The sequence below is a fragment of the Panthera leo genome, chromosome C1 (assembly GCF_018350215.1).
Source record: "Panthera leo isolate Ple1 chromosome C1, P.leo_Ple1_pat1.1, whole genome shotgun sequence".
NCBI classification, from domain to species: Eukaryota; Metazoa; Chordata; class Mammalia; order Carnivora; family Felidae; genus Panthera; species Panthera leo.
In genome coordinates this window covers 215,048,023-215,060,999 of record NC_056686.1, presented here as the reverse complement: position 1 = coordinate 215,060,999, position 12,977 = coordinate 215,048,023, and the positions used below count along the sequence as shown (strand labels likewise).

The 12,977-nt window shown below is 57.0% G+C and overlaps 1 protein-coding gene across 2 annotated transcripts in view; it reads right to left on the bottom strand.

Annotated features, from left to right (window-relative positions):
• The window catches only part of SH3BP4 (SH3 domain binding protein 4), an 86,583-nt gene that overhangs the window by 17,166 nt on the left and 56,440 nt on the right, over positions 1 to 12,977 (bottom strand). For both annotated transcript variants that reach the window (XM_042950622.1, XM_042950623.1), the window contains one exon: positions 1,545 to 1,788. In XM_042950622.1, coding sequence (XP_042806556.1) covers positions 1,545 to 1,662 — 118 coding nt within the window. In that variant the 5' untranslated portion in view covers positions 1,663 to 1,788. The remainder of the gene's footprint in view (positions 1 to 1,544; positions 1,789 to 12,977) is intronic.

Sequence of the window (12,977 nt, the reverse complement as noted above, 5' to 3'; positions counted from 1 at the left end):
CGAATCCCATCTTAATGAATTCTGGGGAGCGCCGCTCAGATTCACAGCTATCCTTGATTTCCATACAAAAAAAAAAAAAAAAAAATCCCTGCGTGTCGGGAAGTTCAGTGCACTGAATAATACATTTCTTACCCCTCCGCCTCGGTTCTTATACGGGCGGAACATTTATCAGGGGGCAGAGGACTTCGCAGAGAACACTTTGGCTGGAATACATTCCCACCTGTCTACCGTGGGGACGCAGGGGAGGCCACCCGCTGCCCTTGGGAAATGGGTTTGGGGCTCCCCCCCAGCGGACCAGCCCCAGGTCACATCCCAGGACGTCTCCTTTATCTTTTCCCCACAATCGGGGGGTTTAGGACCCTGACGCCTCTCAGATCATTATCATAATTTTTAAAAATTCAGCTCTCTCATTTCGAGAACCCGGCCCGAACCCAATTTATGCTCACGTTTTCCAACTTTAACCATGATCAGCTAGGCTATAAAGTAAGAAAACAATGCCCATTACTGGGCTATGGAAAATAAATGGTTCCATTATTTATAAAACTACCTGGTAACTCTGTTACTGTTATTAATAAAATCTCATGACTTCTTTCGCCAGTATGTTTGTTGGAGGAACATTTAAAGCAGTGCTCAAGGCTCCCAGCATAAAGCAGAGACAGGAAGCAACTGAGGATACAGTGAAGGGAGAAGGGATTAGGAAGAGACAAATGGGGGACATACGGTTGTTAGGACATCAGGGAAGAGGGCCACAGTGTGACCCAGGAGACAGCAGTTTGGTTCAAGAACTATTCACTTAGCACTGACTTTGTGCCAAGTTAAAGATACAAGGGTAAAGGTCCGCTCCCACTGCTTAGCTTGTATTCTGGACGGCCCAGTGGGTAACCTCAACACGTTGTGGTAAACGCTGTAGGGAAGGCGCCTAACGATGGATGATGAGGATGTAACCCATGACACCAGTAAGCACCTAGTAAGGTCAAGGTGGACTTCTAGGAAGAAAATGACCCATCCATCTCACTGACCCAGTTGTAAGTGTCTGTGAGAGGAACCCAGAGGCTCAGGGTGATTGACCCTGGGGCCACCTCTAAACCAGGGGTCAGCGAACAACGGCCCCTTTGCTGTTTTTGTAAATAAAGTTTTATTGGAACACAGCCACATCCATGGCTTACTCTCTCCTGTGACTGCTCTCGAGCTGGCACGGCACAGTGTGACGGAACCCGGAGGGCCCACAAGGATTAACATACTCCCTGTGTGACCCAGGTCCCTACCTTAAGGTCACCCAAACTCAACGAGAGGAGAAAAGACAAACATATTCTGTATGAAGAAGTTTCATAACCAACGGGGGATTCATAACCTCCCAGCCCACCAACAAAACAAAACAAATGGTTATTGTCCCAGGGCTGAATGTGTCATCAGGAAGTTTAGAGAGCTAAAACTTAACATCCGAATGGGGCCTTGACAGCCTTGAAGGCAGAGAAGTCCTTGGGTCTCAGAGCACTTGCAAATCTGCCCCCTCAGCCACAGTTGTGTCTCCTGGGAGCGCTCACCTTTGACATCATTAAAGCTCGCTTCCGAAAACCCTTCGGTCAGGTCAATCAGGGTCCCCTCGGACTTGCACCGAGGGAGGCCGCCGGAGTTGGCCGCTCGGATCCGCTGAGCTGCCATCTCGAACTTTCTTCCTGGGGGGACCGCTAACGTGTCATATCCCCTCCTCCAGGTATCCCAGCGCTCGCTGAAGCTCTCCTCAGGCAACCATGCCGCACACGGGTCAACTGGGCGATGTGCTTCTTCCTGAAAGTGGGGGAAAAGGGGAAAAAAAAAAAAAAAAGGAATTTCCCTTGAGCAAGCGCGACATAGGTTGGACAGGAATTTTGTGGGAAGTGGGAGTCCTCTTTCTTCCAGGGCCATTCCAGTCAAGACAGACCCAGGACATTCTTCCTGGCCCGAGAGAGCGAGGGGGGGCCCACTCCCCGGATCCTGTGAGCACCCTGTGCCCATCTCACCCGCTGTGTGGGCGCACAGAGCCGGGCAGCACATCCTGGCCTGCTGTTCTCTTCCTGGGGTACAAAGGGGCTTGTGAAGTTTGTTCTAGCACCTGGCCGGCCTGTTCATCACGAAGAGGGGGACAAACGGGATCTGTAGACTCCACGTGGCCGGTTCCGGGGTTCAGGGCAGAAGAAATAAGTCCGTGTGCCCAGACAATGGCTGGTCCCATTAGAGGCACAGCCCCGGCCACGATGCTGGATACTCCGGAAAGCAGCACTCAGCACAGCACCTCTTGTGGCCCCGCCTCGGGGGGGGCTGGGGGGGCTGCTCCCTGCCTGCCCACGCTCCCCTAAAACCCTCCCTGGATCCCCAACAACCGACAGTCCTAAGTAAGATACACACGTCGCCACTTCTGCGCATGAGGCCTTTGCGGAACGTGTGCCCCTGAAGCTGGTATATGTACCCAGACGGTGTCACTGAGCCTCCAGAGCCACTCTCGGGCCTGTTTCTTTCCGGAAGGGGCACAAAGGCATCTGGGGGGCTCTCTCAGGAGATGGTGACGTGATCAGCTGTGGGATGACCCTTGCCAGCCCACGGAGGGGAAAGGAACAGCCAGGAGCCAACCTCAAAGCGGCAAATACCCCATGCTCTTCCCCGGAAACGGGCGGACAGGACACGCCATAGCTGGCCGCACCTGTCGGGGCACGGAGGGACCCGAGGGCAGGAGAACTGCACTCTGTTTCAACACGGCTCGTGTGAAGGGTCTCCGGTCCCTGGCTCCCTGGCTGCGCCCTTCAAGGACAGCTGGGAATACGGCTTCTGGCCCAGATGAGTGGCCTTCACCAATGAGAGGGACCCGCATGGCCCCAACACCGCCTCCTGCAGCGGCAGGGGAGTGGGGTGACCTAGCCCGTCCGCCTCTACCCTTCCCCCAGGCTCCGCACGCAGCCTCCCGGGGGCTCAGTGCCAACCGTGCAGCGAACACACGCAGGTTTGCGTCCAAGCTCTGCCGTCCGCGGGGACGTCTTGTGTTCAGCGTTTAAGTCGGTGGCCTCAGTTGATGCACCTGTGACGCGGGGCCAAGACAGCACTGCCCTCACCGGTGTGTGGGGAGACTGAATATGAGAATCCGTGTAAGGCGCTTGGAACGGGGAACAGGGGTTCACCGCGGCCCCGGGGAGGATTTCTTTCCTTCTTTCCTTCTCAACCACCGAACGTGGCGCCACGCTCCTCACCAGAATGCTCTTGGCGAGAAGGGGGAGCGGAGCTGGCCGCGGAGGCCGGTCACCAGGCCAGAGGCGGCTCTGTGCCCACCACGCAAGACGTGGCCACGTGCATGGGGGAGCCCGCGGGCCCCAGGATACAAGCAGAGGCCACCCCTGGAGCAGCCTGGCTTCAGAAAAGAAGCGTGATGATAAGATCCATCACTGAGACGAGAGGATGTGAGAATCCTTTGGGTCCAAAAGACGGGTCTCACCTACTGGCAGGAACAGAGAAAATGGGACTCGTGTATGGGGGCGGGGGGAGGGGATCGGAGAGGACAGACAGCGGCGGGGGGGGGGGGGGGGGGGTGCGGGGGGAGCTTCAGGACAGTTCTGAGACCATGACCTGTGCTTGCCGGGTAGACCTGCAAATTAACCACCCAAGATTCTAGGTCTGACAGTGTCTCCTGGAGATACAGCAGCCAGCCAGACAGACAGACACGGCCAAAGCCAGCTGGCGGTGAAATCTGACTGGCACCCGGCTCGTCCCATGAGGGCCCCCCCTCCCCCCCACTGCAGAGCTGCCCAGGGCACTGGGTGAACGGGGTGGGGAGGGGGAGGGCGAGGTCTTCGCTCTCACGCTGGCGTGGCCCTGTGCCCGAGGACCCCGAGGCGGGCTGGGGGGGGGCCCCCCGCGCTATAACACTGAGAGTCCAGCCCGATTAGCTGCCTGGGGGAGGCCCGGAAAGCTAGCCAGAGTAGGGGACATGCCGGAGGGTTCTGGAGGCCGAGGAAGGGTCGGCAGACAGATCGGGGCCCGGGGGCTACCTGAGCGCTGGGGACCGGCGAAGTGAGGAGAGAGAAGGCAGCCCAGGTGGCAATGGGGTTGACCTTGGAGACCACGGGAAGTCACAGAAGCTTTCTGATGGAGGACACCTGGCCACAGATGAGCAAAACGGAAGCAGCGATGCCGTTACTGACAGTGTGGTAATGGACAGGCTGCAGAGGGCTCGGGGTGGCGGGGGGGAGCAGGTGCACGTGGCGATCGGCAGGGGGCACCTGCCCCAACACCCCCACAAAGTCCTGCAGGGCGACTTGGTGTGCTCGTCGGAGGGGCTGATTTCATGCAGGGCAGGGAGAGGGAGAGCCAGCAGCTCCCCTGAGGTGCCTGCAGGACAGGGCACGGCTTCCCAGCGAGCGCTCGGGAGAATCTGCGGGCTGGCAGATGGATGGAACTGGAGATAAACGTTTACGAGTGGTCAGATTCCTGCATTCGCTATCACCACCGAGAAGGCAGCGGCGGGGGGGGGGGGGGGGGGGGGGAGGGGTGAATCCGGGCTTAGGGGTGAGCAGAGGAGAAAGCAGTTCAGGACGTCACTGGGATTTCTGGAGATGGATCATTGTTTTTGTTTACTGTTGATGGGGGACCTAGTTTTTTACCCTGAACCAGCAGAGACACAAAGGCATGTTAGCAGTTACATAAAGAGATCTGCAGTCCTTTTTAAAAACAAAGATACCCCCAGAGAGGGTGCCATTCAAGGAAGAGATAAGCCACTGACTGTACATCCTGACAAGCCCAGCACTCATCAGCCAGAGTGAATTCAGTCGAGGCACCAGAGCGAGGTTCCCGGGCAGCCAGAAGCATCGCGTGCTCACCGAGTTATCAACGCAGTCGTTCATGCTACCCCTTCCCGGGAAGAGGGACGCTTGTCCCGTGGCGCTCAATGCCCTGTGTAAAGCCCAGAATGGCAAGTTTTCTTCAGAGACAATGGGAGACCATCCTTGGACATGTCCTGACAGCAAAGAGGGCAGCCGGCCCTCGCTGGACAAGCCTGGCAGACTCTCTCTTCCTGGAACCTGGAACCTTCCCTGACCAGATACCATCAGGGTGAGGGTTCCCAGAGAAGCTCCGCATCTCCACTCATTCCAGAGCCAGGCATGGAGAGATTGCTGGAGTAACCTGCCCAGGAGGCGGGTGAAGCTCCAGGAAGCGGGTGATGCTCCAGAAGGCGGGTGATGTTCTAGGAGGCGGGTGAAGCTCCAGGAAGCGGGTGATGCTCTAGGGGGCGGGTGATGCTCTAGAGGGCGAGTGATGCTCTAGAGGGCGAGTGATGCTCTAGAGGGCGGGTAAAACTCCAGGAGGCAGCATGGACAAAATGCCTCGAGTTCTCCCTAGCCTTGCTAACCACCTCTCTCCAGGCCCAGAGTGCACCGGGCCCGTGCTGCCGGCGGCTGTGGGATCCCCGATTCCTCCTGCTGTCCCTTACAGAAGCGCCCTTTTGTCTCAAGGCTGTCCCATCGACGTCAGGTCACTGCCCAGCTCAAAACTCCCTGGTGTTGCTTCCTGCTTTTAAATCCGCGAAGTTTGACCTCCCTGCCCCGGCATCCAGAGCCCCCCCACGACCCGGTTTCCACCTGCCATTCCGGGCCTGTCACTCACCTGCACCCCAACGTGAGTCAGTGACCACACGCGGACCTGCTGCCTCTCGGGCGCGCCCGGCGCTCTGTGGCTCCTGCTCCCTGAGCACCCTCCCCTCACCTGCGCCTCCAGGAAAACGGTCCTCTCCACCCTTCTCACTCCACCCTCCTCCCCACAGGCCTGCAAGCTTCTCCAGTGACTCATGCGCTGCCTCAGATCTGCAGTCATCGTCCCCGAGCTCCACATTCAAGTTGCCGGAGCTCAAGGAGCACGCCCCCGGAATCAGTCCCTGCTTGGGTCAGAAAAGTCGTGTTGGGCTGAACGGCTCAGTGCTCTGATCCGCTTTGTAACGAGTTCGAGTTCGTGAAGCTTCCTTCCTGCACATGACACTGTTGTCACGTGTTATTGTATCTGCTAGACGCGATGCCATCTGCCCCATTTATTGTCTACATCTCCCCATCTTACTGTTTTTAAATTATTCGCGATTTTATTACTATTTTCCTATGTACGTACGTCTTTTAACGGGCCCGCAATCAAACACACAAACCAAAAACACGAGGGAGGTGATGTGAGGAACCATGCATCACCTGCCTTGCCAGAGAGAGGCGGGGAATGTTGTTAAGTGTCTCCCTTTGCCCCGGGGAAAAACTCTAAGGAGCCACGGGGTCACATGGCCAAGGCGCTGAGCCCCCTCACAGCACAAGGAGACACGGCCGGGTTCCTGCTCAGCTGGACAAGAAACCCCAAACCCAGCTCACCGAGGGCCCCCTCAGAACGGAACCTCCCAGGTCCAAACCCAGCTCGGGGGGCGGCCTCAGGCCCCCTCCAGGCTTCACCACCGCGGTCGTGGCTGAATGGCACGTTCAACCAGCCACAGAGCTCGGTCTCCTTCCCCAGCAGCTCCCTCCCTCCTCCCTTGTGCCCCAGCAGCCACCCCCCTACCCCGTGGAGGCCGGTGGGCCCGCAAGTGTGGGTACACCCAACGCCGCGCACGCCCCGTTCAGAACACACACACCTCCGCCTGACCTTCTCAGCGCTTCCACATTTACGGTAATCGGCATCGTTCCACCAGGTCCCCTGTGTCCAACTCTGCCCTCGGGGAGCCTACCCCTCAGTTAGCCCTCAGAACGATTTTAGAAGTCAGGACTCTCTTCAACGCCCTGCAAAAGCCTCTTAGCTCTTCGTGTGCTCACAATGCCCTCAAGGCCTCATACGACGGGTCCTCGCTAGCTCTGTGGACCCTTTTCCGGAAGTTCTTTCCCTCTTCCCGACCTCAGGGCCTTTGCACCTGCTGTCCCCATCACCTGGGAGGCCCAAACCTAGATGCTCACCAGGCTTGATCCCTCACTTCGTTCGGCTCCCTGCTCGAATGTCACCAAATCGGCAGGGACAGGTGCCTGCTACGGTAACATCCCTAACCCCACCCTCTCTCCCTACTTTCCTTATGGACCCAACAAATCACATGCTCTCCTGCCTCCAGCCTGATTTCTCCAAGAGAACGTTAGCTCTGGGAGGCCACAGCACTCACCCTGCTTCTGCGTCCCCTCTGCTGTGTGAGACCCGCATGAAGCACGAATGAATGAATTCTATTTGAATAAAGACAAAGGCTTCGGACACCATTTTGAAAGGCATCCCTGGGATAATCTTGCAAGAGTCAAAATCCCCCGTGAATGTCTAGTGTCCCCCAGATGGCCACGTGACCTGATTATACAAAGCAGGATGAATCTGAGAATCATAGCCTATTCTGGAAATCTACGTGCGCATTCTTAATCACTGATGGGTTCCCTGCGGCGGGGGGGGGGCACCTCAGTCAGATGCGCCTGGATGGCAAGACCTACAAGTCTGGCCACCCTCCCTCCGCTACAGTCAGTCAATTCTCCAGGACGGCCTGTGGCTGCGCACACCCTTGCCCGGGGCGGCTGGCACGGGACCTCAGGACCTCTCAGAAGTGGGGGGGAGGTGTGTGGCCACGCCATCCCCCCCAACCTCCCCAGGCCACGCCTGGACTCGGGAACCCCCCGCCCCCTTGGTAGGAGTCAAGTCTGGGAAGACGGGAAGGGGCATTAAAGCTTCCTTGTGTCTGACTCATAACTAATGAGTTTTTCTTTTCTTTAGCGCAAAGGCTGATTCATCCGCGGAGACAAGAGCCTGCTCCTAGCACCTTCCCCGGGAACGAGGAGGCTGGCCTCGGAACAGACGACATCGTTGTACATGCACAGAATTACTTCCAGATTCTCGAGGCAAACTTGGGAACCTAGGCCCGGCCCACCGGCCACCCATGCAGACCCGCCTCACTCCTCGGGCTCCAGATTCACAGAATATTCATGTGGGGGCCTCTCTGCCAAGGCCCCACCCCAGGAACATCGTAAAAGCAAAGCAACCGAGAAAACCCAAAGAACGCGAGCGTCTGTAGGGTCCCTGACTCAGGACCCCAGGGTGTGTGTGTGACACGTGGGGCTCCCCCGGTGGCCCCGACCTGAAGGTGCAGAGGGCAAGCTGTGGGCCCGGCCCCGGCCTGCGGGGGAACCGGGGCACCCAGACCGCTCTGGGTTCCTCCCCGGTGACTTCTGTTCGTGCCTTCTTGGAGATGACTCATCTCCACATTTGATTTTGATTTCTGGAGTAAGAGTGTCGTGTTGATTGCATCAGATTTCCTCCGGGTTAAAAAGCAGGCATGAGTTTCAACCCGCCCTCGGTGATTTCGGTCCCCGGACCGTCAGCACAAACTGCATCCCGTGTGCCCACCTGGCTCACTCCCCACGCAACAGCGGCCTCCGGAGAAGCAAGGTAATTCGGAGACCCCCCTCCCCAGCTGACCTGTGTCCCCGTAAGCAACAGCCCGGAGCCCGACGCCCCGGGGCCCTGACCCCACGGGCCAGCTGCGGAGAAGCCGCCACGCGTCCCAGCACGCCTGTGGGGCCTGCGGGGGCCGTTGGGGACACCTGATTCCCACGGGGGTCACACTGAGGACACCGGAAGGTTGGAGCCCGGCGGTGAACCGGCGAGGCCAGGGCAAGCCTGTGTGCCTGCCAATATCTCGGTCACCTCTTCCCTCTGAGGCAAACAGCCCTGCAGGAGGCCCACTCCTCCCAGCTTCCCAGCTCTCTGCTGCGTCCTGACCCCCGACCCGTCCGGGCTGGGCAACGACCCAAGTGGAAAACCAGCACGTGACCCGTGTCCCCTTTCCAGGCTCGCTCTCGGTTGGCAGGGACGGCACGGGCTCCAGTTACGAGAGGGGAGCGGCCGGCCCAGAGAAACCCGAACCTTCCACGCCACCTCGCACAGGCGGCTTCAGGAGTCTCCTCTCCGGGGCTCTGCCGCCGTGTGCACCTTCAGCGCGAGACGGCGCCTCGTTCTGGGGGTGCCAAGAGCGTGGGTCCACTGGCGGGGGCCCCGGGGAATTAGCTTCCCTGACCCGTGTCGGGAGTGGGCCTCACTGAGGCTGGACGCCCGGGTTTTAGTTCAGGGCAGTGGCAGCAGGGGCCACTCGGGGCCCCCAGCACCTCCGTGAAAACCCACCGAGCGCCGGCTTCTAGAACAGGGCTCTGTGCTCAGCAGAAGGAAACGTGAGAGCAGACGTGTTCAAGGCACCCACGCCCGAGGCACCACTGGGAGCCTAGAGCTTGGAGGAGGGGAGGTTCCGTGCGCCAGATGCCGGGCTGGGAAGGGGCACGCGCGGAAGCCCTTATCTGTTCCTCCAAAGCTCAAGAAGCACCTCCCAGGGCCCCACGGGTGGCAGGGGTCCCTCAGGTGGCGGGGTGCCCACCCGCGTCCCCACCTCTCACTCGATGCTTCTGTTGTCCAAGGAGTGAGGGCCGGGCAAGCCGGCGTGCTTCTCCGGCCAGTGACAAAGGAGGACACCCCGGATCTGGAGCGTCCCAGGGCTGGGCCTCCGCGGCCCAACTTCCCCCTGCCCGGCCTCCTTCGGCCAGCGCCCTGCCGCCCAGGGTCCTGGGGGAAAACCGCAGTCCCAGGCTCTTCTCCCCAGTCTGCCCGCGTGCTCCTTCCCATTTCCCGGACTCTCGCCAAACACAGGAGCTGCTCCTCTCGTTTGCCTCCGAGGCACCCCTGAACTCACCGGGGGGCCTACTTTCTCCCCCATTAAAACCTGCCCATCTGAGAGGGACCCTCGGCCAACAGGGCCTTTGCCAACGGAATCCCATCTCCGTTCCGAGCTCTCAGTGTCCCCTCTGGGCACCGGCCGCTTTGATCCCGAACATCTCAGCTGTTATCATGCTCGTGACTTGGTCCCCTGACGACCACGCTCATTTCCTTGCAAGCGGGGGACACGGTTCCTCGGATTCCCCGGCACTAAACACGGGGCTCGGACCAAGCTGTGCGTCGTGTCACCTGCTGAATGGAAGGATGTCTCACGCGACCAGTTCTTCAGCACCACGGGGCACCGAGGGCCGCCAAAAGGCACAGGCGGGTGGAGTCCCTCGTCCTTTCCCTCCACCGCTTATCATGTGGCTGGGACAGCAACACGCGTGACACATCAGGAGGAGAACGAGGTGGGTTCTACCGCGTCTTCCCGGCACGCACGGGACCGGAGGCCCACAGACCTCTCGGTTCGCCCGTCATCCCGAGCACGTTATGGGGCTGGCCACGAATGGTGTCTCATTAGCCTGCTGCGGAAAACGGCTAGGAGTTCAAAGAACAACCCTCATGTGGTGCTCGTCCAGCGCGGGGTTCGGGAGGTCTGGTGGTCTGCGATCTGCCACGCTGGGTCACATGGGAAGGCCGGGCCACCTTGTGACGGGCCTGGCGGCAGACGGGCTGTGAGGGAGGGTCTTGTGACCAGCCCAGATGAGAAACACTCACCACCCCTGGTCCCCAGCCAGTGGCCAGGAAGAACGAGTGTGGCCATCTCTGAAATGCAGTCATAGCGACGAGAAGAGAGGTCCGCTCACTGGCCTGGGGGCTGCTGGCCAGGGGACGGACGCCCGTCTGACACGGTCATCAAAAGGCAAAACAGCAGCACTAAAAGGGGTTGTGATTTCTAAATGTGGGTCATTGATTAACGGTCTTCCTTAAAAAAAAAACAACTAAATTAACAGTTGTCTTTAGATCAACCCACTTTTTATAACAAGTGTATTTAAGGAAGTTATTTTATTTTTTTTTTAATTTTTTTTAATGTTTATTTATTTTTTGAGACAGAGAGAGACAGAGCATGAACGGGGGGAGGGGCAGAGAGAGACGGAGACACAGAATCCGAAGCCAGCTCCAGGCTCCGAGCCATCAGCACAGAGCCCGACACGGGGCTCCAACCCATGAGCCATGAGATCGTGCTCTGAGCTGAAGTTGTACGCTTAACCGACTGAGCCACCCAGGTGCCCCCCAACAAAATTCTTACGCAGAAGCTCTGTAAGAACAATCATTTTTCTTTTTTTTTTTTAATTTTGTTTAATGTTTATTTTTGAGAAAGAGAGAGAGAGAGAGAGAAAGAGAGTGAGCAGAGGAGGGGCAGAGAGAAAGGGAGACACAAAATCCAAAAGCAGGCTCCGAGCTGTCAGCACAGAGCCTGACGTGGGGCTCGAACTCACGGACCGTGAGAACATGACCTGAGCCGAAGTCAGACACTCAACCGACTGGCCACCCAGGCGCCCCTAAGGAAGTTATTTTAAAGGCAGCTTTCTGTTGCTTTGAAGAGGAAGCTAGTCGATCCTTTCAAAAAATATTCCTTAGATACACGGATAACTTTTCCAGAATACATTAACTCGGAAACAGCGTTTTCAAGGTTCGTCTTCGATACCACTCTGGGAAACGAACACCTGGCCGGTGCCACTCTCTGTGCAGACAAGGAAGCGGAGGCTTATCTGGTTTTCACGGAGAGAGACTGCCCCTGAGGTTTGTTTCCGAGACCCCGATTAAAGTGCCAGATTCAGACAAGGAAGAGACGGGAGGCGGCTTCCTCGGTTCCACGCTGCCCCGACCCCACGGACCGCTCTCGTTCGTGACACGCGCAGGCCATGTCTGAGGCTCAAGTTCAAGGCAGGCGTTTAACATCCTCAAGACATGGCAGGAGCCGCAGAAGCCAAAAGGGCCACGCGGATGAGTGACCGTGTGTGCAAAACTCCGCAGGCAGAGAGCAGGGCTGAGCCCGCTACACGGCACAGCTGAAAACCAGCCACAAAGGCGAGCGGATGCCAGACATACTGACCCATAGCCTCCCTCCTGGCCTTTCCGATTCAACGAACCTTGCAACGCGGGGTGCCTGATGGGAGCTGAGCGTGAGAAGGGAAAGTCAACACAGAAAGTTTCATGAATGGGCTGGCTAGCTCCGACCCGGCCAGCTGGGCCTTCTCCGTGGTTCCGCAATCGGAGAACACCCTGACCCCGCTCCTCCTGGTGGGAGCCAGATTTTTGCTGCTATAAATGGCCCGGTGGTGGTGACCGTCTTTATAACTAATCTTCCTCAGCATTCTGGATTATCCTCTTAGGACGACTTTCTAGCAAGAGTATGAAGCGTTGCCAAACACTTTCCTGGAAACAAACACTAAAGTTTAAATTCACATTCCTTTGGCCACTACGGTCAGAAATTTTCGAATATCTACTACTTCCTGCTTTCTGTTTTAAAAAAATCATAGGCACTTGCTTTTTTATTTTATTTAAGCTTATTTGCTTATTTTGGGAGGGGAGGGGTCAAGAAAGGGAGAGAGAATCCCAAGCAGGCTTCAAGCTGTTGGTGCAGAGCCCTATTCGGGGCTCGATCCCATGAACGGTGAGATCATGACTTGGGCCGAAATCAAGAGCCAGGCGCTTAACCGACGGAGCCCCTCAGAGGCCCCCTTATTTCCTGCTTTATGACTATTATTTTGTATCCTTTGCTCAATTACAGCCTAAAATTTCATCCTAGCCATTGCAAATGTCTTCCCCGCTCGGCTGCTTTGTACATGCACAAACCCATTTGCTAACTTGATAAAGTCTCAATTATGCAGCCACGTATCAATCTTTCCTTTGTGATTTTGCCTGGAAACACAGAAAGGCCTACCTTAATGAAAAACCTGATAAACATTCACATCTATTCTCCTTTATTTAAAAAAATGATTTGTACAGTGACATTAACGTACAAGAAATTTATTGTGCTGCTCGGTGAGGAACTTTACAAAATTCATTACCGGACGGCTAAGCAATCACTCCTATGTCAGTTCCCGATCAATTCATCCCCTGCTGATGGATGTGATGTCATCTCAGTGCACTCAGTGTGGGCGGACACCAGGGTTTGAATCCCATCTATTCTGTGCCGTCGGTCTGCAAATGTTTATAACATCAGCCTGTGTTTCGTACAGTAGAAGTTGGGCCACATTTGCCTACCTGGAAGGTCCAGCAACTTTGTAGTTCAAAGTCTCTTATCAGCAACTTTTATCTATTGT